The 27,904-nt window shown below is 37.2% G+C and overlaps 1 protein-coding gene across 4 annotated transcripts; it reads left to right on the forward strand.

Moving 5' to 3' along the window:
• Positions 1-251: 251 nt before the first annotated feature.
• On the forward strand, positions 252-27,887 carry eps15l1b (epidermal growth factor receptor pathway substrate 15-like 1b). Of its 4 annotated transcripts, XR_008906192.1 has the most exons (25): positions 252-313; positions 1,311-1,352; positions 1,693-1,782; positions 1,874-1,921; positions 2,759-2,860; positions 3,068-3,133; positions 3,222-3,347; positions 3,443-3,502; positions 3,607-3,873; positions 5,146-5,306; positions 5,390-5,546; positions 5,801-5,863; positions 7,856-7,941; positions 8,273-8,345; positions 8,581-8,742; positions 10,240-10,437; positions 10,612-10,761; positions 13,808-13,922; positions 14,840-14,940; positions 15,294-15,354; positions 18,076-18,158; positions 19,628-19,721; positions 23,340-23,494; positions 26,793-27,004; positions 27,253-27,887. XR_008906192.1 is itself a non-coding variant. In XM_056743224.1 (24 exons), exons 1-24 carry the CDS (start codon positions 287-289, stop codon positions 26,931-26,933), a joined length of 2,628 nt encoding a protein of 875 aa, XP_056599202.1. In that variant the 5' UTR covers positions 252-286; the 3' UTR covers positions 26,934-27,887. The 4 variants fall into 4 exon arrangements, 3 of the variants coding, with proteins under 3 accessions (XP_056599202.1, XP_056599204.1, XP_056599203.1); XM_056743224.1 differs by having other exon boundaries at positions 26,793-27,887; XM_056743226.1 differs by lacking the exons at positions 23,340-23,494; positions 27,253-27,887 and having other exon boundaries at positions 26,793-26,935.
• The last annotated feature ends 17 nt before the right edge of the window (positions 27,888-27,904 follow it).

Below are 27,904 nucleotides of genomic sequence, written 5' to 3' on the forward strand. Positions count from 1 at the left end.
TTTAATAGATTATTTTGCAATTTATACCCGTGTACAGTTCGATATTTTGCCCCATTTTTCATTGTTTTATGCACAGGTCAATCAGTTAATTTTTATTTAGAAAACGGCTATTTTTCGCCAAACAAAACGGCATGCTAAACTAGTAAAGTTGTTGAACTTTGCTGAAATATCGACATAATAATTTGTAACAATGTAAAATAATTGTTTCAAGTGAAGAGGATTTTACTTTGGCGGTGCGCGCTCTCATGAGAAACAGTTCTGCGCGCGTCCTCGTGAATAAGGAAATATGGCGGCGCTCACGCCTCTCAGTCAGGTAAAACCTTTAAAAGTTCACTTTTTGTTCAAATACGAAATGCTTTTCATCGGAAATGTCTAATTTATGAACGTTGGCTTCAGCAGATGCCATACATTTGTGTAAAGATGTAAAAACAGCCGTCGACGAGTTATCGGGTGACTTTTCTTGTCAGATGGGCGCATATTTAACGTAATTTTCACTGTTTTTTGCGAATGCTTACAGTTTATTTGCATTATGGTACCGTTATACATTCGCATGTGTTCAGTTACTGTATATTGGCGGATATGCCTTTGTCTTTTATAACTTTTCGTCTCTAAATGACAGCTGTTCCTGCACAGCTATATATTTATCAGCATGTAATAATACTTTAGCCGGAGTCCATTAATACAATTAATAAACCTGACTTTATTTTATTTATGTTGCGTTCAGAAGAATTGTTTACAGTTTCACTTACAGGTGTGTTTTCATCGTGTGACATCATTGGTATCCCCAGCCCCCTCCTCCCTCACGGTCCTATTATTTATGTAGTGAAGTATAAAAGTCATGATCGCTTTGCATTTATACTGATTTTAGTAAATGATCTAATGGTCATAATCACAGTTGTAAATATCAAATAAAGTTGCTTGACAAATGTTAACGTGTCATATTTGTCACGTGTCATTGCCGTTTCTGTCATTATTTGAATGTATTTTTTTTTTTTTTCATATTAGGTTTTATGATTTAATGTAATTTATAAAGCTGTTTTGCCACAATGTGCACTGGGAATAGTGTCAGAGTAAATAAACACAATTCAAAACAGGTTCATACAGTGTTAACTGTATCTTTGTAGTAATTAAGAGAATTTTTATAATGTCCCAGTGCAACAAAATTCTGAAAAACTGTCTGTATTTATCAAATAATGCCATTTTCTATAGGTAAAATATAATGGTCTCATATGTTCTTTTACACATTGTTATTGACGGTGCAGGTTGATCAGATTCATTTTCCTCTGATGAACTTTCATTTGTTTATGCAGTTACCAAGTGGAAATGCTTCATATGAGAACTTCTACAAACAGGTAAAGTCACTTTAACCACCAACCTTAAATACTACTATTTGACTCAACTCAACTTTATTTACATATATAGCGCTTTTATAATTTTCATTGTTACAAAGCAGCTGTACATGAGACATATTGACAATAAGCAAATCAGTTAAAGTTATACCTGTAAAAACAAGAAAAAGGTGAAAACACAGAAGACAGACATATCCACACACACAGTATGCACAAGTACTAACAGACATAGACACCCACACACACACTAGTGTCTCTTAATTTTGGCGAAGTGCATCCCATCATTAGCAGTATTTGGTAGTAGATCTCTTTTAAGTGTGACAGGTTGTTCTGTGTGATGCAGGTTGATCCTGGAAACACAGGGAAGGTTGACGCTGCGGAGGCCGCTCAGTTCTTGAAGAAATCAGGACTATCAGACAGCACGCTTGGTCAGGTGGGTGTCAGGACAAAACTTTTGCCTCTTATTTCGAGGTTCAGTGCTGTTAATAGAGAAACTGATTTCCTGCTTTTTTCACTCTTTACAGATTTGGGATTTATCAGATCCAGAGAGAAAAGGTTACCTTGATAAACGAGTAAATACTGTTGCTTTTTATCATATTCCACACAGTTTGTTGCTTAATTTCACACTGTAAAGATGGACGAGAAGTGCTCCCCTCTGGCCGAGCCTGGTTTAACCCAAGATCCTTTTCTCATGCTTTTCTCATCAACAAATAGCTTATGTAGTGTTTTTTTCAATGTATAGTTGCTAGTTGTTTTTTTCACACAAAGCGTGATTTTAATAGTTGTGAATGGAACTGCACAATGAGGACCTTAAAATTTTAGAACATACCCAACATTAATTGCTTTTCTGTAAAGCTGCTTGTCAAAAACACACTGCTTAAAACAGATCTGAATTGAATGGGGTCATGCAATTAAATACTCTTCCATTGTGATCTTTGACTTATTCTATTGATATTTCGTATCAGCTCTTAAGATCAAGATTAAACCCTGAGCCAATGTTCGCACAGGTCCACATTTGTGTTCGATAAAAATGAACGTGAATGAAAGACAAGCAGAGTAATACAGTGACATCATTACAGCAGCCTGATACACTGAGGGGTGGTTTCTCGGACAGGGATTAGACTAGTCCTAGACTAAAATAAATGTAAGAGCTGTCCAACCTGAAAACAACTTGTATTAACATATCTTAAAATACATCAGTGCAATGTGTTGTCTCAAAATGGACACAAGTAATGTTTTCAGTAAGGCATGTTTTTTAAAACTACTTACATTTTCTAATTAAACTAAGGCCTAGTCCTGGACTGGTTTAAAATAATCCCTGTCCGGGATACCGCCCCTAAATGCACAAAGATTTTAGTTTTGAAATCTACTAATCTTAATTTAAAATGTACTGAATTTCACCATGAAAGGGTTTCTTTAATGCTTTGAGGCTGGTAGCGGCAGCTCAAGGAGGAAGTGAGGTCAATCTGAACAGTTTGAGCAGAAATGTCTCATCACCTGTTCCTACATTTGTGAGTATCAACAATTTACGAATTTTATATAATAACCTTTGAAAAATATTTAATCTCTGTCAGCCACCCGAATAGCGTAACGCTCTTGTTTACATATAGACAGTTTATCGTTAGTGCTGCATAGTTCCGCATATGCAAATCACTTTGAATACAAGTGATTCATGTAAATGTTTTATGAACGTACAAGGATTTGGTGTTTTTTTCCAGAGAGATGCTGGCAGTCCGTCTCTGAACACCACAACATCTGCTGGTGACTCAAGCTGGGCAGTAAAGGTACAAAATGACTGGTGTAAAACAAACCAAAATGACATATTGCATGGAAAAGGGGTTCAAATAATCTCAAATTGCCTTTATCCCTTAGCTGGAAGATAAAGCAAAGTATGATGGGATATTTGAGAGCCTCTCTCCGGTTGGTGGGCTGCTGTCGGGTGATAAAGTTAAACCTGTTCTCATGAACTCAAACCTGCCTCTTGACGTGCTCGGAAGGGTAAATATATCTTTTAAGTGTAGTATTTAGTAGTAATAACTTCCTCAGATGAAGTGAATGGAAAGTACATGTCGCTTTTTATTGCTTTGTTATAGATTTGGGATCTCAGTGATATTGACAGAGATGGACACTTGGATAAAGATGAGTTTGCTGTGGTGAGCATCGCAATCTCTCTGATTAAATGAGCAATTTGAACTCAAGTGGGTTTCTTTTTGACATGTTGCCAAAACGATCTCTCATCATTTGCTGTCCTCCGCAGGTGATGCGCCTGGTATATGCAGCCAGAGAGAAGGAACCTGTGCCATCCACCCTCCCTCCAACCCTTATCCCTCCATCCAAACGGAAAAAGATTCCTGGTGCCCTCCTGGGATCGGTTCAGGTTCTTCCCTCCAGTCCGTTCCTCCTGAAGGAGAGCCTTCGATCCGTGCCGGTCCTCGCCATCAATCCACTCGTCAATCTCTCTCCATCAAACTCATTCAAGAGATCCACCCCAACACCACCCCTGCAACCGCAAACGCACACACAGGTGATGAGCTGTCATGCTTGTGTCGACAAACTTGTACATCTTGATGTTAAAGTCACGATACAGGTCTAACCGCATTCCTCTGAGCCACTGACGCCATTGTGACTACATTGCCTCTTTTCTTAGCCTTTAACACATTGTGTGTATTTCCTACTTGAGCTGATTTTAAAGGAGGGATCAATGTTAGGGCTGTTTCTGTGGCTCTAAAAGGGTGTTTCTCACAAATCCACTGCAACATCATGCAAGCTAATGTTTGAATTATAAAACATACATACAATTCAGTAACACAATAAAGATAATTGTGTTTTCTACCTTGGACAAAAAATATTTTATTGCTTTTCTGCAAACAATTGGTTGTTCTACAAGATGTTCTCAATAGGAAAATAAACGGAATTTACGGAATATTCAAAGAAAAAAAAAAACGGTGTCCAGGACTGATGTTCTCATCCTCCTTAACGTTTTAAAAGACTGTTTAAACAAAAAGATATTTACATTAAGTTTGATTTTATGGTGACACGTCTACTAGTAGCTAACAAGTTAACATATTACTTTATATTTTTCTAGTTAAAAACGTAATATTCTCATCACTCTGTATACACAACTTTTTCCCTTCTCATTACAGAGACAGGTAATTTTCCACATTTAAACACATTTTCCACATATAATATTCTATTAAAATATAATTAATTAATCTTTTATTATGTATGATTAATAAAATCTAGTTTAGGCATCATGTATTCACTGGTTTTTAACAATACAGGCTATGAGATGACCATTTTACAAAAATGAGAATTTTGAAGCCGTTGTTTGTAGAAAATTTAAATAAATAAAAAAATGGTTTTAAACTGTCAGTAAAACGTTTGAAATGAATACATTTAAGCATTTCATATCTTGTTAAAAATTAAAAAAAGTATGAATGAAAAAAAGTATTTTTAAGAAAATCATGTTTGACATCTTGAAAGCAAGATTTTGTGAGAATCACGGCAAAATAAAATAAGATAAGAGATACGAGTAGGTTAACACGTTAGCATTATCTTGCAGGTTAATAAATGAGTAGGATTTCATAATACAACCAAAGCGATAATGATCTAGTGATATTGCCAACTTAAATTAAAATAAACATCCATTATAAATTGTGATTTTGTGAAATTGAATTGTGATATACTCCACTTTTTGGCACATATAATTAATCTAAGAATTGTGCATAAACCAAAACATATGAACTCTTATGTACAGTATATCATTCCCTTTGTACCCTATACGTGTTATTCTCAGGCCTCCTCTGAGCACTGGGTGGTGCCGGCGGATGACAGAGATCAATATGAGGAGATCTTTGACTTAGCAGACTCTGACTTTGATGGTCTGGTCGGAGGAGGTGAGGTGAAGGACATCTTCATTAACTCTGGCCTGCCACAGAGTGTCCTGGCACACATTTGGTGAGACGGTGGTCTGTTGAGAGCATTTTCACGCAGTTCACACAGGGAGAAGCATCATGTGGCATGTTGTTGTTTGCGTGCAGGTCTCTGGCTGACACTAAGAGTGCAGGCAAACTCACTAAAGAGCAATTCTGCCTGGCTATGTTTCTCATTCATGAGAAGGTGAAAGGAGTGGATCCTCCTCGGAGTCTGACCCCTGACATGATCCCACCTTCAGAGAGAGGAGCTGCCAGCACGCCTGTGAGTAAACACGCTGAAATATGATCGCACATGCATACGCATCAGACAATTCTCATTGAAGTAATGTCAGTCTTTCACTTGATCACGTGTGATTGGATGGCTGGATGTTTGTTGCAGGTGGACACAGGTTATCAGAAACAATGAGCTCAGTTGAAACTTTATAATTCGTCACTCTGTCAGTACGGCAAAACATAAGATGATTATCAGATATTTCTCCTTAAACTGTTTCCTCTCCATTTTCTGGTCTGCTTCAGGTTCTATCTGGATTCACATCATCAGTCGGATCTGAATTGGCTCCGTTTACCAGTTTGAACAGGGTAAGTGATTCTGTCGCCACCTGCGTCTGCGTTAATTGAGTTTCTATATATGATGCTATAAAATGACTTTCAAGAAATCATTCCTTAAAGAAAATCTGTGTTGACTTCTGGTTGCACTTCAGCACAACTGCAAACATGAATCATTGTTTACAACACATTGAGCTGATTTAAAAATATTTACATTAACACATTCATATTCATGCACTTGGCAGACGCTTTTATCCTGCCTTGTACTATAGAATTGATATACGATCATGGGCAAAATTGTTGGCACCCCTGAATTTTTTTCCAGAAAGTCAAGTATTTCTCACAGAAAAGTATTGCATTAACACATGTTTTGCTATACACATGTTTATTCCCTTTGTGTGTATTGGAACAAAACAAAAAAATGGAGGGAATAAAGCAAATTTGACATAATGTCACACAAAACTCCAAAAATTGGCTGGACAAAATTATTGGCACCCTTTCAAAATTGTGGATAAATAAGATTGTTTCAAGCATGTGATGCTTTTTTAAACTCACCTGGGGCAAGTAAGAGGTGTGGGCAATATAAAAAAATCACACCTGAAAGCAGACAAAAAGGAAAGAGGTTGACTTAGTCTTTGCATTGTGTGTCTGTGTGTGCCACACTAAGCATGGACAACAGAAAGAAGAGAAGAATATCAACATTCTCAAGGTTACAAGTCCATCTCCAGAGATCTAGATGTTCCTTTGTCCACATTGCGCAACATTATCAAGAAGTTTGCAGCCCATGGCACTGTAGCTAATCTCCCTGGACGTGGAAGGAAGTGAAAAATGTATGAAAGGTTGCAACGCAGGATAGTCCGGATGGTGGATAAGCAGCCGTCGACATTTAAATGTAATTAAACACTATGGAAGGAGAACCAGGAGGACCCCACTGCTGACACAGCGACATAAAAAAACAAGACTACAGTTTGCCAAAATGTACTTGAGTAAGCCAAAATCCCTCTGGGAAAATGTCTTGTGGACAGATGAGACCAAGATAGAACTTTTTGGTAAAGCACATCATTCTACTGTTTACCGAAAACGGAATGAGTCCTACAAAGAAAAGAACACAGTACCTACAGTCAAATATGGTGGAGGTTCAAAGATGTTTTGGAGTTGTTTTGCTGCCTCTGGCACTGGGTGCCTTGACTGTGTGCAAGGCATCATGAAATCTGAGATTACCATAGGATTTTGGGTCGCAAAGTAGGGCCCAGAGTCAGAAAGCTGGGTTTGCGTCCGAGATTCTGGGTCTTCCAGCAGGACAATGACCCCAAACATACTTCAAAAAGCACCCAGAAATGGATGCCAACAAAGTGCTAGAGAGTTCTGAAGTGGCCCACAATGAGTCCAGATCGAAATCCCATTGAACACCTGTGGAGAGATCTTAAAATTGCTGTTGGGAAAAGGCGCCCTTCCAATATGAGAGACCTGGAGCAGTTTGCAAAGGAAGAGTGGTCCAAAATTCCGGTTGAGAGGTGTTAAAAGAAGTTTATTGATGGTTATAGGAAGTGATTGATTTCAGTTATTTGTTCCAAAGGGTGTGCAACCAAATATTAAGTTAAGCGTGCCAATAATTTTGTCCAGCCCATTCTTGGAGTTTTGTGTGACATTATGTCAAATTTGCTTTTTTCCCTCCGTTTTGTTCCAATACACATGATGGGAATAAACATGTGTATAGCAAAACATGTGTTAATGCAATACTTTTCTGTGAGAAATACTTGATTTTCTGGAAAAAATTCAGGGGTGCCAACAATTTTGGCCATGACTGTACATAGAACCCATTACCTTGACGTTGCTAGTGCTATGCTTTTTTACCACTACTTGATGATGCATATTAACAGCAGGAAATTGTGTTAAATAGGATCAAGTTTAATTTCATGTTGCCAGCCAGTGAATTCGCCATCTAGTGTTCATGAAGAGATATTACACAATTATATCTAGATGACTGGCTTGAACATTCTCTTACATAAGATGATGTTTTTCCAGGACAGCGGCTCTTCTGCTGGCTTGGTTGAGCTGACAGGAATCAAGGATCTCGATGACATCGGCAAGCAGATCTCACAACTGCAAAGGTAAGAGAGAGACTGCAAGAGACAGTGAGTTTAATGAAATAGATTGAGCTTTGTGTAAACATTATACTCTGTACTGGGGGGTGTCACGATATGCTGGTATTGTCAATAACCGTGATATTAAAAACCATGATGATGATATTGTGTTAATTTGCACATATTTTAATATTGAAAACTATTCAGCACCTATTTGAAGAGTCACAATGAGACCCCACACCTTCTCTCTGCCTGCCTACAATTATATTTTAAATGTGGTTTATTGACCAAAACAAAATGAACAAATTGAAAGATAATTTGATTGATAGCATAATATTTTTTTTCTATTATATCATAGTGAAAAACGCACTTTAGAGGCTGAAATAAGGCAGAAGGAGGAAGGTCTGCGACAGAAGAACAGTGAAGTCCAGGTGAGGCTGGTTGTCAGTGAACACAAAATAAAGTTTTTAAACCCTTAAAAGATTCTTTAACCACATTTTTGACAACCACAGGCTGTTAATCTCCACCATAAAAGTATCATAACGGTTATTCTTGTGCATAAATTTTCATTCTTCTGAGGTCATATTATGAACTAAATGTGTTTAATTTTATTGTCACTTAAATGTATGGTAACCTGTGGAATTGTGTTTTGGATGTCATGAACAGGAGGTACAGCGAGAACTGGAGCGTGAGAACGTCGGTCTTCAGGATCTAGAGCACCAGAAGCGAGACGCTCAGGATCGACTGCATGACATGAAACAGCAGAGATCTAAACTGGAGAGCACGCTGGACGAGACCAAGAGCAAATGGCAAGAGGAAAATGCCAAGGTTAGATTGATGGGGGATACAATGTTAAAGATCTCATGAACTGTGCTTGTTTATTGTTTTATACTGTTATATGAGGTCTACTCATGACTTTGCTTGGTTTTTACATTCAAAAACATCAAAATCAATAAGTAATAGGCTATTTTCTGAACGGTATGGAGGCCAGCTCTGCAAGCGCTTGGTTTAATGGCCGTGTCGCATTGAAGACTTTATAAGTAAATGCCCACCGGTTTGATTGGATAGCAGTTTGTGTAGTTGGAGCCTTCTGTGAATTTGGTTTGAGACGTAACGTTAGGTTACACATTAGCACCATTCACAGTTTTCGCACGGCATCGGTAATATCTGGAGACCTCCTTCGATCTATGAAGGACCTCCCCACAACAATATTTCATGTGACGCATTCGCAGCAGATGTGATGGCAAGGCTTTGCGTAAAGTTTGTATAACCTATAGTTGTATTGTATTTAATGATATGTGATCGTACCTGTCTGCATTTTAGACCCGTGCAGGCGAACAAGAACAAAGATCACCGCGATCGCGGGTCTCAAATGTTACGAAAGTTTCCATGATAAATAAACAAACGGGAGACTCCCGCTAACTTATGGATGTCACCCAGCACCCGAAATAACACAAAAACACTTCAGAACAGCCTCCATTTTTTGCAAACGGTGTATAAAACCTTGAAAAATTATATATCAGCCCGCCAAATCACAGAGATTGCAATTCGCACAGGCTTAAGATCACAGACAACCTCTGCAAGTACTACAAATGACTGAGGTCCCCAGGTACTACTAATATTGTACGATAATGCTTAGGGCACATCAAGCGATCTCTAACAAAGCATAGTGACGCATTGTACAAAAATTATTTACTCTCATAAGATGGCTGCAGGATTCCTACCGGATCCAATATTCACGACACATCACTGCTTTTAAATTTTAGTCATTACACAAATCCAGTGTCGATCTCTGCCTTGTTCAGGAAGGAACCCTTGGAGAAATGAAACAAACAAATGCGTCATGTTTTTCCCACATGAGCTGGAACGTCTTTCAAATTAAACTTTAACCCCACATTACTAATGACGGAATCCGAAGGAAGATTATGCAGCGACTGTATTCTTCCACAACCAGGGGTGGCACAATATTTAGCTATCTTTAACTGCATGTTTGTTTATTGCTTGATCAATCTAGTTCCGCGCCACTTCAGAATTGTCATGCGCGAACCAGTGGGTGGGGCTATTGGCATAGATAGGTCCATTCCAGAACCTGGCGTTCGCTGGGCCTGGTGTCAATAACAGATGTGATCTCAGTAACAAGGGCGTTATCAGTTCCAACACTTACATGATGTTCGTGTGAATACGATTCCCTCTTATATAATAAAAGTTCGGGTCAAAGTTGTGATTTTTAATTCCTCCCTCCTTTAATACATTCATTGAGCTTTTGCAATGAAGGAACGGAAACAAGAAAAGTTGAGTTGATCAGACTTCGCTCTGCTTGTGTAGATCTCATCTCTACAGGCTCAGATCTCATCTCAGGAGTCCGATGTGCAGATGCAGGAGAAGGAGGTGAACCGAACGAAGATGGACCTCTACTGTATGGAGCAGGAGGAGAAACGGCTGGAGGACAGCCTGCATGCTGGCAAAACCAAACTAGACAGCATAATCAAACTTCTGAAAACATCACAGGACGAGATGGACCAGGTCTTTTACACACACATGGAACAATGAGGTTTTATCAAAATAGTTATACAGAAAATGTTTCTTTAACTGTTGTGTGTGACAATGTTAGTGATACAAAGTTGAGATTTGATTAACTACAAGGTGTAAAAACATGTGATGTGACTCTTTACCGTGATTGTTATCTTGTTCCTGAAGACACGCGGCGAGCTCAGTGACATTCAGGAGGCACAACAAGAACTCAATAAAACCATTGAGCGCTGCACCAAAGCTCTCAATGAAAGTGTGACTAGTCTGGCGGAGCTTGACCAACTGATCGCTGAGGAAAGCTCCAGTACAGATGATAAGGTGGGTTTGCACACAAGATACATTCTGAAGTATACTATAGTTTTGATTTGACAAAAACATATTTACGTGAAATCCAATTATGGTCTTGTGCACAGCTCTGTTTATAAAACAGACTTTTTTTCAATCTCCCTTTCAACCGTCCATCTTATGGGACAAGGCCCTAAACCACTTTTCAAAACATTTTGACAATTAGAATATTTTTAATCTTCTATTAGAAGTGTTGTAAACAGTGTTTCATGTGTTATAATACGAATATAACAGATGATTATTTACAATTTCTTGGCGATTTCTTTTCATTTACAAATTTAAATTTCTTCATGGAATATTGCAATGCTTATTCATCAGTGCACTTCCTTATTTTTTTATTTCTGTGCCTTCATAAACTTTATCAAGAACAATAACGTACTTGCGAGAGGTAAAAAATGAATGCGGAAAAAATGAAGAAACCATTCCAAATTTTCCTTTAATCATCATTTCTAGATGTTTTGTGGTCATTTTAGTCCAGTGTCTGTTGAATCTCAACAAAATCAAACCTCAGGAGGGAAATAAAGTCAATAAAGTCCCAACAGCAATGTTAAAGGAACTTGAAAACTGTGAGAAATATCCAGGTTTTAATCTAACAAAATATTTTTCGAACTTTTCCTAAATACATGTAGAAGTATTACTGTTGTATTGCTTAAAAGTGAATCTGAACTTGTTTTCTTTGCAGCATTTGAGGTCTTTTCTGTTATTTTCACCTGTTTCTCCAGTTTTCATTTTCTGCAAATAAATGTAAATAGAAAAAATATTTGAATTTAAAATTATTTGTTAGTTCACCTAATGAAACAAAAATGATCAATTCCTTCCTTTGATGACTATCCATCTCAAAGGGGTCAAATGACATAGCTAAAACGAATATAATTGATTGTTTTAGATGTAATTCAAGGTGTATACACAATTTAAGGTTACAAATTGCTGTATTATCCACAGAAGAGTTCACCAGTGCATAGTGATTTGTTGAATACTGCAAAGGTGAGATGAAAATGTAGCGGCTCTTACCATATTCAGAACATCATTTTCCCAAGCAATTATACTGACAGGTGATAAAATGTCATCGGTACTTTCCTTATCAATTTGAGCCTGAATCTGATCTGGAAAATGATTAAGCCGATACATCAACTTTGCCAGCTCGACTTGAGCAGGAGGTAAAGGATTGGTACGGTTTAAATAGAATAAAAAATATTATGTTAAATAGTTAAAACCTATAGCTAACTGTTATACCTTTAATATATGACGTATGAAGATTTGCCCTTAGTGATCAACCAGCGTAACCCCATGTCTCGCCACGACACTACACTAAACCCCATTATAAACAGGAGATTTGTTGCCTCTATTTGTAACATAATTACTGATTTTTAGGACTTATGTTGTCTTTTTTCACATTGCGAGTGTGTCTGCATTTGCAGATCACACAAAGAAACAACATGCGCTACAAACACATGATAAACTCCACTCGCCTAATGCAGCGGTCACACTTGAATTTGCACAAGCAAAATTCGTTCGGATGGTGCTGCGAAAATGGGCAGGAACAATCAGTCACTACTGTAGATCAAGTACATACACGCACATTCACATAAACTAACACCTTTTACTTTTAAAAATTTACCATCCGCTCCTGTTTCTATTGCCGCCGCTTCTCATTTTATTTGGTTTTTCTAATCTTTTAAAGTTGTGTTGTACAAAACGGGATTCCTCCAAACGCTATGATGTTTTAATCTTCTATTGGTCTCACGCACTCACGTGACGCGAATTCGCAGATCAGAGTTCACCAAACTTGAACTACGCAGAGAAATGCAAAATATTTTCGCACGGGCTTGTGTTTCCGGTCTGTTGCATTCTCATGCGTATGAATGGAAGTCAATAGAGGGAAAAGTCAAGTCTGACTGTGACTTTAGTCCGTAACGAAGTCTTTTTCAATGAAAATATACTTCTAGGCTGCGAATCTGAAGTGGCAGACTGTCCTTGTGAAGTTGTAACGGTGGGAATTGCCCCCGCTTTTTAACCAAAGCTTTCGTTCAAAGCTGGCCTTGTTCTCTCCCAGGTTCATGAAGCAATCATCAGTGAAATGCGCCGCACACACTTGAATATTCTGATTGTATTGTTCTGGAACAGTGTTGTTGACAAATTTTAACAATTCGTTTCTAGTTGTCTCATCTTTTGGAAGGACAAACAAAGAGGTTTTTTTTTCCGCAACGAAACATACAGCGTCTCCACGACATGGCTGCGGTGGCTACGATACAATGAGATTTACAAGTACGCCCACCTTACTTGCGTATAGATTTGGATGGTCTTAGTCAAGTCATACCACAAAATGCCGTAGATTTGTGGGGGTGTGGTAACACGAGGCATTTCAGGCAGGTCTGGGTGAGCTGTCAGTCAACTGTCAGTCTCCATTTCAAAACGCAATCGCTTATTTATACGTCCAAAAAAAATCGCAGAAAAAAACGCAAGCCACGCCCAACATTTTCTCAATAACGATTCCATTTCACTCGGAATTGCTTCAAAATACAGAAGCAAAAATGCTTTAAGATCAGAAAAACGGTCTCCGAAATGGTCTCTGAATTTATTCTGCATCTGTATGTCACAGTTATTGCTTTTATGTTGATCGTAACCTGAAATCATGACATTTATTTGATTGTGATGGAAATGTTAATCACGGTTATACAGATTGAATGTTGTTTTCGACACTCTGACATAGGATCGCTTTTTCTTTAGCTCAGCTTTCCGTTGTCAGGTTGAAGAAAAAAAACACCACACAACATTGACTTTAGCGTAAATTTACTTGTGTTATTGTTAGTGTAATTGCACCACACACTGGCCTACTGTCAAACAGCTCGGTTCTTCCTCGAAAGAGAGTTGCCTCTGACATCAAACGCTCCTGTCGCCCATGGCACAGGAAATGTTGACGAGCTTAACGTCAGCCTCCTCCTTCTCATTACAATGATAATATTTTCCCAAGTCTTAGAAGAGCAGAACAAACATGAACTGAATGATGTGTGTGTTTCAGGAGTCGTCTCTGGTTAAGTCCAGGATGGCCATGTTTAACAGCAGTGCCTCTCAAAACCTGAACACAGACCCATTCCAGAGTGAAGACCCCTTCAAAAGTGACCCCTTCAGTAAAGGTGGGCTTCTGTTACTGAAATATTTAATGGACGACCTTAATGCTGCTTCTTAAGATCCTGACAGGCCTAGTTTCCCTAAGTTTCTTAACTGATTCATGAGAAATTGATTCAGATGATTCATGTGTCTTTGATAGATTTTTTTTAGAGACTGACTGTTCAGTCCCCTAAAATTGTTTTGAATTCATGGTTTCTAAATAGATTCAAGTGAAATTGATTCAGTTGAGTCATGATTTGTGTAACCAATTTACTTTTTCAGTTATACTTTAGAGCCTGACGCATCAGTTCTTCTAAATGTCTGAATTGATTAATGTAAAATTGATTCATGTTTTTTTGTGATCGTTTCACTTCTATGGAGATTTTTTAGACCTTGACGGCCCCAGTGCCCTTAACTTTCTTAACTGATCATGTAAAATTGATTCAGTTGATTCCTTATTCGTGTAACCGATTCACTTTTTTGGTTATTCTGTAGACCCCTACACACCAGTTCTTCTAAATGTCTGAATTGATTAATATAACATTGATTCAGATGATTCATGTGTCTTTTGATTGATTCATTTGTATGTTTTTTTTTCCTCGAAATTTTTTTTATTTGATGGTTTCTGAATTGATTTATGTAAAATTGATTCAGTTGATTCTTGTTTGTTGGGATTGATTCACTTTCATGCCAGCTTCCCCTAGTTCCCCAGTTCCCCTAGTTTTATTATCGATTCATGTAAAATTTTTCAGTTCATTCATGATTCTTGTAATCGATTTATATCTTGCATAAGCGCAAACTCTGCTAGTTTACTTGTGTGTTCCTTTGAATAACTACATTTTTGCCAAGACTAAAAATCACATTCACACGAATTGTTTTGATATTTATATACTGTTGCACATTTATGAATGGAATGTGGAGATCATAGACATTTTTCTTCTAGCTGATCCGTTTGGAGTAGATCCGTTCCAGCAGAGCGTCCCATTCGACAATCCGTTTACAAACTCTGATCCATTTGCTGAAAGATCCCCAAGCAACTTCAAGGTACCAACAAAACGTTCCACAAATGAAGAAAAAAAAACATGCTTATCTATTTAGTTTTACATGTCGAAACTGTTCTGTTGAGTGCATTTATCAAAGTATGATGCAGGTTTACTTCATACTATGACATGACATTTGTATTTTAACTTAATCTCAAAAAGACTAGCGTTCAAGAGAAACATTTTCTCTAGAGAACTTCTTGCACGTAGCCACATGTGAGCTGTAGTTTTGGGCGGTGTGGTGAGACATGTCTTTACTGTACTTTGGCAGGAGTCACTATTGCTCTGTCATTCCCATGATGCCTTGGGAGAATATGGTTTGTTATTCATCTCCTTCTTTCTCACATGTTTTCTCAGCCCATCTCCTTCAGAAGAAACAGCAGCCAGACGTCTGTGAGTCCCAAACCTAAAGACTCAGGTATGATGTTCATTGGTTGGGTTTGATCTGATCTGATGTCGAGTTAAAAAGCTGTCCTTTTTCATGAAATTGGAAAAAATCTTGGAAGGACATTCTAAGGATTTCCTGTACTACACTAATTCATAATACACTGTTGGTATGGACTTTTCTCATCTTCATAGGCGGAGATAGTTAATTTTTTTAACACTTAATCATAAAACGTGACACACATCGGTTTGAAGACACAATCCTGTGAGTAGACACGTTTAGCTTTTACATTTTAGATAAATAGAGAGTAGAAGAGAAGTCATGTTTGAGGAAGCTGGCAGGTCTTCTCAGTAGTGGTGTGATGCAGGTTTCAGAGAGTCGATCAAAGATAGAGATAACAACACGGGCTATCGTCTACCAGCTGTACACAATAACCCAGCAGAAAAGAGAAAATGAGCTTATTTTTGAAACCAAACAACACAACCAGCTCACCCAGGGCTTGAAAATGACAAGCAGTTTGATCAGGGATGAAGGATTGTGACCCTAGCAACCACATAGCAACTCAATATCAACGCTCTGGCAACAAATTATATACTGTGTATATATATATATATATATATATATATATATATATAAATATTGTGACGGGGTAAGAGAATACGACAGACACAACTGGTAAGTCAGAGCAACCCCAGTGGGGAATTTATTACAAAACATAAAAGAATGTTCAAAACTGTGATGTCCGGGGTGCTCGTGGTGTGCTGTCGTCCGATCGGTGCTCTTGCAGTCTGGTGTCCTGTGTTTCCCTCGCTGACCTCTCGCACTCTCTCTCATGGGGGATCTAGAAAGGATCCAGCGTTAGGCGTCTTATAGTTCGGGGACCCAGAGTGCTGGGAGCACCCGGGTTTTATGCCCGGCAGCTAATCGGCGTCAGGTGATCTCAATCAGCATTAGCTGCCGGGCCGTTTCCCAGGTGACGCTGATCCCAGAACGACACCTCGTCACATTATATATATATAAATATATATATATATATATTTTTATTAGAACACTGTAACAATGTTCTGAAAAATAAAGAAAACAATAATTTACCAAAATAAAAAAGCACTGTCAAACTGTTGACACTGTGTATGAATGCTATAATAAACTTTCAAATTTAAAGAAATCTTGGCAACCTCACCCGCTCACTGCTCCATACAGAAATATATCTGAATTAGAAATGTACGGAACAATTTTTTTTAAATCAAGCACAGATACACGTTTCATACTTTTTATTTTTAATAGGTAGCGGTCAGCAATTTATATCTGCAGCACCTCAACATTTCCTGTGGGGTGGTTCTATTAATAGTGCTTTTACGTACACGTTTAGCTTCAGGTTTTCCAAAAATACTCCTGCTAGAACAGGGAACTCTTTGTGGCTAAACCCAATGGAAAAGTCTGAATGTCAGTGCAGCTGGAACCCAAAAACTCTCTCTCTCTCTCTCTCTCTCTCTCTCTCTATCGTTCGTGTTTCTTTCTCACTCCACGTCTGCTGTACAAGGTAAACAGGTAAGTTGTTTTTGCGCGTCCCGTCATAGGAAGCAGAGTTCATTTATGAGAAACGCACAGACCGACTCGCTCCTTAAATAAGGCTCTTTACGGGAACACAAGCGTGTGTGTTGAGAACTGTTAGTGGTCTGACACTTACAGCAGCGGACCGGAGGAAAACTCACACACGTTTGACTAGCTCAGCTTTTCTACTGTCACAGCATAAACACTGTAGTTTCTCTCTTTTTTTAACATATTCATAAGTCACAATTTAGCTATTCCTGCTTTGAATTATGTAAATTCTGAAACCTTTAAAAAGTATGTGCTTTGTTGTATTTTAATGAAGTATTATTATAAGGTTAGACGCTCGGTCAACATGATTAATTATTTAATCACATATAAATAATTATTTACACAACGGCAAAAAAAATAACCAGGATGTCTGTCAGGATGTAAATAAAAACTCCCATGAGCGTTTCAATTAATTGTGGCAGATTGAAGCGTGATAAAACTGAAAATCTATCGCTAGTTTGTTTTATTTGAAGGGGATATTATGATGGAATAGCCAAATGGAAAGTGACGTTATGTACATGGGAGAATATTGTCATTTTAGACATCGTTGCATAGAACCTTAGACATACAACGTAGTGGAATTATTGTAAAAGACAACTAATGTGATATTTTAAACTTCAATATATAATTTTGTATACTGAGATATGTGTAGATTGAAACTGTGCTGCAGGAACCAGCCGAATGTACATGAGGGCAAACAGAAAACGCTGTCATTATCTCATCAGAAACATACGTCACACCGCAGATGGAAAACAAACTGAAAGTCATGGAAACACTCGCCGCACGGACGCCACATGCTGAAAATAGCACCTGTGTTCAATACACAGTGACTGAGTTCAAATGTTTGGATTCATTATTATAAGTGTTCTGTGTTTCCATACAATCATTTGCTTGTTTGTGCTCTCTCTCTCTCTCTCTCTCTCTCTCTCAGCTTTGACCTAAAGGAACTTTATTGGCCGGATTATGTATAGTTACAAAGTTTCTAAAACATTTACAGAATACTTGAAAAGAAATATACGTCACAATAACAACAACGTGGTATCATAATAAGGTGCTGGGTGAAGATATAAAATAAGAAAAGTAATACAACATTAATCTCTCTCTCTCTCTCTCTCTCTCTCTCTCTCTCTCTCCTTCTCTCTCTCTCATGAACAGATCCATTCGGTACGTCAGACCCGTTCAGCAGCAACACGTTCGGAGAGAAAGGCGGCTTTGCAGACTTCTCTCACATGTCAAAGGTGTGTGAGGCCACAAACATCTGACTTTTTTTAATAGTTTTACTGAAAAGTACTAAAAGAATTGTGTATTTCAATGGTGTTACTGACATCTAAACAAGTTCTCAGTTAAACTGTATTAATTTTTTATGCTGTGTTTATAATACTCATATACTAATATACTTTTATCAGTGTGGAATAGCACACTGAAAGAAAGACTGTATCCCGTAATGCACTGTGCCTAACTTGACTTTCTATTGTCAGTGTGAGCATTGAACTGGAAGTATGTCCACAATGAGTCATTATTAATATTTTAGCTGAATTTATAATAGTTAACAAACCATACTGCGTACTATTTTACATACTGTTTTAAAACTTTGGATGCATGTATGGGGTTTAAAACAGATGTACTGAACGTACGGAATTTAAATAAGTACCTATTTATCAACCTTTAAAAATAAAACATTTCAAACTATGGCCATGTACACAATGCATCGGTTGTCACTTCACCTTTTAGTGCTTTATACTGTTCTGTACATACACACACTTCACAAACTTTTTAGAGTGACAAAGTCATTCTACTACCGAATTGCCTCCTGAAAAATGCAGGTAATGACAACCGCTTTTACAGAAATTTCACGCAGTGGAACCAACCTGGACAACTAGTTGTTAATGACGTTTTGAAACGTGAATTAGAGATGCGTGTGCCTTTTCTGTATTGGGCAGTCAAAGAAAGTCATATGAAAAGATGTACAAGTGTTTACTATTTAAAGTGTCTTGAACGGGCCTAGTTGCTAATACCACTAGCCGTATGGTAGAGTGCCAGTGTTGCCAGATATTTTCGTTGAAAAATGCGGTTGTCACACCCGAAACTTTGCAGTGTGTACATGGCCTATTAAGTGTATTACGATTACATAATTTTGCAACAAATAGCATCAGCCATGTTTTTTGTACTGTGACCCGTATGCTCTTTGACCTATGACATATTTACAACAACCTGTACCTAGGCGTTGATAAAAAACATAATTTACTCGCGATTTATCGGTTCTTACATTTGAAAACAGACATCCGTCTTAAAGTTAAGTAGGCCATCCAGGTATTTCTCGACCACCGTTTTTTGGCATACTGAGGTTTCGACATACTTTTCGTGATACATACTTATTTTCGCCCACTATATAGTAAATACACTATATAGTATACTATGGAAATAGACAATTTCGGATGCAGGTAGTGACTTTGGCCATTTCTCAATATGCGTTCTTCTGTGGTCATGTGTCAAGTACAGAGAACACATGAAACACGGATGTGTTTCTTGATATCAAGGATGCTTTGAATGCAGCCTTGCTGACCTACATAAGTCCATTCTTTGCATTCTTGTAAATGGTGAAATGGCCTCTGTTTGTGTCTTGGAAAGCTTACTGTTGAATATTTCGCTTTTTGTTTGCACCTTGTAGTGTCTTCATGCAGTTTTCTGATGTGTGTTTTATCACAAGGGATCAAGCTTGGAGCCGATAGGTCGAAAGCCGACGTACCCTCTACCACCACCAAAAAAACCTGGACCACAGAGACCAGCGCCACCCCCTTACGGTGAGTAACACCCATGCGAGCACGATTGTGTGTGTTTATGATGTAGCGTGTCATGTCAACAAATATAAAGTTAAAGTCAAGTGTATTTTGGAAACATCCTTTCATTTAACATTTTTCCCAATATAGTGTCTGTCCCCATAAACTATAAACGTGATTTTTCATTTTCATTACGGCCAAAAAGTGTAATCTTTACCGCACAGCTTAACTTGAAATTAAGTCTTAGTTCTGAACATTTTCACTTCTCTACCGCATTACCCAACTGCACATCACACATTTCACAACGTGCCAACGCACACAATATTATAATCTGATAATAGAAAGTGATAACACTTCCCTATTTTAGAGATATCGAAACGCTTCAGTGTGTTGTGAGAGAACGCTGTTAGAGGAAAGATAAGCGTCTTCTGATCTAGTCAGTGCTGCATTCTTCCGTCAACCCTTTCATGACTTACTAATTAAAAATAAGTAGAAAAATTCCCCCTTTTTTTCTACCTTGATTCAGTTTCTTAACTTGTTTATTTATGTTTCGTGAAATATAAGTCAAACAAGTTTGAAATGATGTAAGGGCACGTGAATGCAGACAGAAAGTTTCTTTAAACATGATAAACTGCCGAAAATAACCGTTCTAATGGTCTTCACACATTTATATATATATATATATATATATCTATGCCCTGAAGTATTGAAGCGTGTTTATAAGGGAGTATTTCTCAGAAGAGAGGCTCTTGTTTATGTGTGTGTACACGCAAGCTTGTGTTCGCGTGTGATCATCTCTGTTCGTGAGAAAGTCTGTTTGTGTTTTCTCACATGTGCCTATGTGTACACACGGCCTTATATGTGTGTGTGATTTCAGGGTCCTCTCCACACACACACATATTTTTATCACACAGCACTCAAACCTGTTGACCTACAGCCACATCCAGAATGACGTCTCTGTGTCCACCTTCCTGAATCACAAAAGTTGTGTGTGTTTGAGTCTAAACTGTGAATCAGTATTTCCTCCGGTGTTATCTGTGGTCTGGAGTTCACACCAGAGACGGGCACTTGTGGCTGAGTGGATAACAAAGTCTTGTTATCCTGCTGACGTGTCATTTCATGAACATATGACAGTTTTATCTGGTGGATTCGCCTGATCATTGAAGCATGTTCTTTTAAAGATTCCAGTGATGCAAACATTGGTAAATTTACACAACGCAGACGAAACAGCAGTGGTCTGGAAGGCATATTTGTCTGAATATTTACTTTTTATACTGCTCACGTTCAAAATATGAGGTGTATGGTGGGAGAAATACATCTTGGTTAAAGGATTTCTTTAAAAAAAATATTTGACAACCCACAGCGTACCAGGGAATATGGAATATAGAAAAGCTAATTTCTTAAGGGTAAAATACACTACAAGACTTTGGCTCAGATTTTGCCAAGATTGGACAGTCTGTGCCAGTCTGCAGATTTGATCAGTTAGTGTGTTTCTATCTGAAACTTTCAAATTGTCTGCAAGTGAATGTCTAGTTTTAAAAAGTCTATACAAATTTTAAGTCTCGTGGTGTATTCCAGCCAATTACAGGCCACGACGAAATTGGTAAATAGAGAATTCTTCAATTGGATCATTTATTATAGTTTTGTTGATTCTCTTTTGTTTTCGACCACAGCAGTAATTTCCCCGGCTCTCAATTTGAACAGTTTTGTCATTCTTTTGCCAAGAATCTATACATCATGAGTTTCACTTCAAACACAACAGCGTGCATACAACATTTTTAAAGGAGCTTTAATAATATATTTAAATAAAAAGTCAAATGTTTTTCCATGTCAGACATCACTTTTGATCCTCCATCAGAACCCGGAAACACTTGTCAGTTTGTTTCCAGAGTGGCGCTCCGGGCTCAGTTTGTCTAAAGTCACCTTTAATGTGTTTACATTGGGCATTCAACTGGTCTATCCCAATAGTTCACCTTTATCATTAGATGTTTACACTACTAATTCATGTGTGTGTGTGGATGTGTGTGGTGCAGGGTATTGTTTAGTGTTGTTTGTGCTGTGTTTATGACTATAACAGGCGGTGCGAGGGCATGGGTGGGGCACTGCTGGTTTCACTACTCCTTACTCTGACTTCAGAAAAAACAAATTCTTCCTCTCGATGGCACAAGAAGGTCGTGCAGTAGTGAGAGAGAGAGAGCGAGAGAGTTCCTCTAAAGTTTGCGGTTTACACCCTTGAAGTGAACACTAGAGTTCCCACGGGTGGCTAAATGTGTTCATGCAGAGTTGCAGCTGTCACTTAAATACAGAAGGTTTTAATTCTCTCTGACCCGTTTATAACCTTTCATCTCAAACTCTGTGTCTTTGCACCCTCAATAATCCACATTCATTTTCACTGTAAAAAAATTCAGACCTCACCTTAAAATGAGGTGCTACCAGGGTCTGAAATTCACTTTTGCATTAGGGGGCAGAAATTGCCCCTTGGAAGTGATCTCCAGTGACATTTATACAATTAATAATACATTGTGTTGTATGTCAAATACTTAAATTGAATCAGTTACTTCAGCCAATAAAAATAATGACGTAGGGTATACAGTAAAATATTAACGACAGAAGTCATCTTTAAACTGCAGAGGTTTCATATGTCATGGCCTATTACAAAGACTGTTTAATGCGGCTCAAAAGCGCCTTAACTGTTTATAAAACAATTGGATAATGTTTTGGGATATAATTTAATGTTCATATAGAACATCATACCTCAAGGTCAGGCAAGTAATAATTAATTTTTTTTCAGGTAGGTCTAATAGTAGTTATCAGGTACATGAATTAAATCATATAAAATAACACTTTACCGTCTCCGCCTGATTGTAATACACAACACTGCAAATCTCTAAAGCATGATCAGATCTGAACGCTGTAATGACATTTTATACATTTTAAAAAAATAAATCAAATTCCAGTCTGATCAAAACAATTATAAAATTTAGAGGCATTTTGTTCTTGGTGGCATTTTTGCCACAAGCCCCTGTTCATTTCTGACCCTGGATGGAACAAGTCACTAAAGTTTGAGAGGTTTGAGATGTTTTTTACATTGTTCTCACTAGTTCCTAAAATGGTTCTAAAATGCCCTTAATTTTTTTCCAAAAATTATTGTTTTTCTTCTTGACAGGTTTCTTGAGATTAACCCTTTTATAATATATGTTTCACATGCTCTGATCAAAAACTGATTTGCTGATTTTTCTCAATCTGACTTTCATATCTTGCTGTTTTGTTTCTTTATTTTGGATAATCTCAAAGGTCCAGATCACTTCAGAATTTAGATGAAAGTTAGTGACTGAGTTTTACCCAAATGAAATGATCAATAAATCAGGGCAACATAAATTTTTGCACCAACTCATAAATTCATACAGATTTTTTTTATTTTTCTGTATGTTAAAGCAACTAAAAATAATCAGGTTCAATGAGGTTCACTTGCTTTCAACTAAATTATGGCTGATTTAAAAGCACTTTTTCTTTTAACAATTTTTTTTGTTCATAATAAAAATGACTGAGTACTAATAACCTTTTAATTATCAATTTGCTGAATCTGAAATGTTCTGTTTCACGTTTCTGTTGTCATCTTTGCTTTCTTCACCACTATTTCAGGAAAAACTTCAGCTGTCACGGGTTCAGTCGCTCATAGTCGACCACTTGGTGGTCTGACTATTCAAAAGACACATGCGGGCCGAGGATCTATGTCCTCGTCCACATCGGTTGGGTCTACGGTTAACAGGTCTTCAATGCTTAAAGACTTTAGATCTGTAAGTCCAGTATCTATTCGTATTTGCGTCCATATGCCACTAGTTTCTCTTATCGCAGTGTCGTAGTTTTAACTCTGTCTCATTCCGCTTGTAGCTATTGTTAACTGGCTGTTATTACCTTAGCTTTTTTAGTTTGGCTTTCGCTCTCTCCCGGTCACGTTGTCTTCTTGAGGTATTCTATAACATGACAAATGTTTCTCTGCAGTTTTCACCATCGTCTAGCATGAAAAGGCTCATTTCAGAATCCCGCTTTGCTTTGCTAACATCAAAGTGATCGTTCACAGCCTCATGTCATTACAAACACATAAGTCTGAATTTTATCAGACGGTAAAGAGTTGCAGTAAAAAGTTAATTTGACTCGTGCACTAAATTGTACATCTTCTCTGTCGTAGTCCTCAGAATCATCTCATCAGTCTCGTTGTAAAGTGTCAGATTTGGTGTAAATGACATTTAAGAGCTACTGCCGAGATTGTTTTCAAGAACACATTTGGGTCATTTCTATTGCCATTTTGTCTCCGTTTAATGTAAATGACTTTGTGGTTTGTTTCTTCAGCATGTTTTAGTTTTAGGTTTGTCTAAACTAGTTCAGAAACCAAAAGCTTTATAAACACCGAAGGGTCATTCTTGTGCACTAGTTAGATTTAATGAGTCCAGTAGATCATTTATAATTAAAAACCTAATAAGCCCTTTGACCTTATTCATTTGAATTAAATGCATTTTTATGAAAATAAAAGAACCAGAAATATGTAATTCATGATTTCTGGCTTTAGTGTAGACAAAAATATGAGTGCAGATTTTATTTAAACACAAAATAGGCTTCATGTGCTAATTCACTTCATTTTTAAGAAATATAACTTCTGACCACTTGGGATTCTCCACATCCAACAAAAATGTATAATAACTAAAAGCTTTAGTTTCTGAGGTTTTAAAATATGAAACAAAGGAAACATGTGGGTAATATGTGTGAAGTTATCACAATATGAATACATTTAAATGTCCAGTCGTGTGACATGTTGAACTCCATCTAAAAAAACTACTTAAAACAATATTTTACTTCTTTTTTTTTCTATTTTACTTGATCTAATATTAGTTTGTGATTTTGCATCAGGTGTATTCGTCACACATCATGGTCATCTTTAAATAAACCAGTGAAAACAAAAACTACCCGTGTAACATGCTTTGTCTCTTCAGAAGACTAACCAAACGAAACGGATGAAGTTGAAATATAGAGAGACATTTCGAAACACACATCAGTTTTAACTCAGGCACGTGTCCCTGTCGTGTGCAATATTACGACTCGTTTTATTTCAATTAGTGATATTTTTATTCAGAATTCTATGTTCATTAAAAATATCCAACACAATTATATGAGCTCTTGGATTTAAGTTGCTGAAGTGACTTGAACAGCCTGCAAATATGACCTCAGAATGACACTTCGGTCTAGAAAAGTGAGAAGCATTTACCAAAGCTCTTCCTGTTTTTTGACATGGAGTGGAAAGTAACTGCTTCACCACAGTGCCACGGTTACATGACATAAATAAATACTTTTTAAATTCATATAATACATCGATTTCATGGTATTTTCTAGTACTCGGTCGCAATCAGTATGACATTCGGGTTTTGCACATATTCATCGTGGTACCTTATAAGATATAAAATTAAATACTTATATTTATATAAACATGGTTTGAGCTTGTTATTTGTCAGCATTTGCATGAGTGTGCCGTGTGGTCTAGCTGCAGTTTTGCATCAACTTTGTGCTTTGTATCAGATGCTGTCTTGTGTCTTGAGTCTTGTGCTGTAATTTTTGTTTCTCTCAGGGTCAGAACATGTAACGGTAAGGTAAAACAAAGGTCTGAAGACCACATCTGAGCACTCTGCATCTGTTTGTGTTAAACCGTATCACACCTGCTCCACCCTCCCGGCGTGCTCACCGATCCCTTTCACAAATCACTATGAGAAATCAAACAAAATATTGACACGCTTCAAAACATCCTCGGCAAATGTAAACCCCAGTGCTTCAACCGCAGTGTGAAAGAGGAAAGCTTAAATATTGTTTGGCTCATTGTGTTGAGATCTATTTTTAAGATTAAGACCAATATGTTTGTGTATGTTTAAATAAAATGTAAAACATGTGGGTGTTATTGCCCTAGAGATGACAAATATCTAAGCAAGTTTAATTCATTTTAAAGAAACAAGCGCATGCACAGTTTTAAAGAAAATAGATTTATTGCGGTGGGTTGAAATGATATAACAATAGACATAGTAATCAACACAGAGAAAATAAGTTTTTGGACACTCAAAGGAATCGTTTAACGAAAAATGTCAAATCTGTCATAATTCCTTCATCCGAACAGAAAAGAAGATATTTTGAAGAACTTCAATAAACAAACAACATTGGACCCCATTGCCTTCCATTGTATGAGCACAAAACCAGCAAGACATATCTCAAAATATCTTCTTTTGTGTTCCACTGAAGAAAGAGTCAAATACAGATTTACAAACCCATGAGGGGGAATAAATGATGACTTAATTTTAACACTTTTTTTTAACAATTTTAACACAGCATTTCAAACCCTGCAATCATTATAATACACTTGAATATTTGGTTAATTAATGCAATACCAATAATATAATACGGCTCAACTGTATGCTGTAATATATGATTCCTTTTTTATATGAATCAGAAAGTTTCTTTAAGATCTCATAAAGGAGATTCTCAGTAATGCTTCAATCATTACACTTTGTTTTGGGTCACTGGTTTGTATTACATTTGTCTGGAGCTTAACAACTTCTTTGCTTTCAATCCCTTGTTCTGCAGCAGTAAATATGATCTCGTCATATGAGTTTTTTTTGTCAGATATCACATTAGATGAAGTGCACTTTTTCTCCATATTACTTGTGCATGTGTTAATGTTTAATTGCTTTTTATGTTATTTGGGATTTTATATGTACCCAACGATTAGGGTCAGTGTGACATAAAACATTGATGGATATGATAGATAAAATTATAAATCAATAAATGATGAACAACATCATAATGATCATTTTCAAACTGCAAACCTTTTGTATGTTTTTCTATGAATTGGTTAAAACTGATGTTTTAATCCAAAAACAGATTAATTCTGTTTATTACCATATAAATACAAAATAATTATTAATGAATTAAATAAAGAATTTATAGATAGAAGGAAAAAATGACATTTTGTAGTCCTAGCTCTATCACCCAGGCCTGTGTGTAATCTTATACAGTGTAATTGCATGTGTGATGTTTTACGTTGTTTTATTTGTGGTTCAGTTCGGAAGTGAACCGCAGCAGCTCGAGTGGGCCAAGCGAGAGAGTCAGAAAGAAGAGGCGGAGCGTATCCGGATGCTCCGCCTACAGGAACAGCAGGACCTGGAGTTGGCTCTGGCCCTGAGTCGAGCTGATATGCCCTGAACATGAAGGACCTTTAGTGAGACGACGTATCAAAGCAGATTCGATATACCTCAAGTCTTCACGTCCCTCAGGTTTGCCTCACTCATCATGATGTCATTCAAGCAAACAACAATCGGCACAATAGACTCAAAAGTACACTGAACCTGGACGTGACGTCTAATTACATGAATTCCCCAGAACAAAACTCTTCACCAGAAGATGAAATGAATTCACATTTTCCTGCTTTCTGTTTTCATATCTCTAGTTTCTGGATTATGATTTAGTTTGCTATAATCTCCTGAATCAGTTCATGAAGCTGCAGTTTTTTTTTCTTCTGCAGTTTCAGGTAGATGACACTAAACCGATGACACTTAACCACACAAACCACTGTCGAAAGGTCTCTGTACTGACTCTGCTTCACAGTTTAACTCTTCAACCAAATGTATCTTTGTTTCTGATTTTAAATAGTTTGGAAAGCATATTTTATCAAGAAACAAAACCTTAAACTATGTATTGTTTTGTTATATATTCAAATATTTATTGCTTTTGCGAACAATACTGATTTGTAGGATATGGATTGTTTATGTGATAAATTTGGGTGTTCGTTTTGATTTTCCTTTTACCGTGTAAAGATTGTATTGAACTTTAATGATTTATGTGTTCGTTTACTTCCCCGTTGGAAAGGTCATAATTTTAAAAGTTTTATTAAATGTCACACATATTTATCTGAATTCAGTAGATGTTTTTTCTTTTCTATTTGAGGTGAAATATTAAGTTATATTGAAAGAAAAACAGTAATGGGGTTTGCATAAAGAAAATGAAGACACTTAAGCACATTCCTTCTTTTTTTTCACATTCCTGTGTTCTTATTGCAAAGTTCTCATAATAGTGTTTTTACGCTTATTTTATGTTCTGTCTGGACTGACGTATTACTCATACTAAATGACATTCAAGAAATAAATATTTTGAAGGGGACTACGTGCTTTGTCATA

The sequence above is a fragment of the Triplophysa dalaica genome, chromosome 3 (genome assembly GCF_015846415.1).
Source record: "Triplophysa dalaica isolate WHDGS20190420 chromosome 3, ASM1584641v1, whole genome shotgun sequence".
Classification (NCBI taxonomy): Eukaryota; Metazoa; Chordata; class Actinopteri; order Cypriniformes; family Nemacheilidae; genus Triplophysa; species Triplophysa dalaica.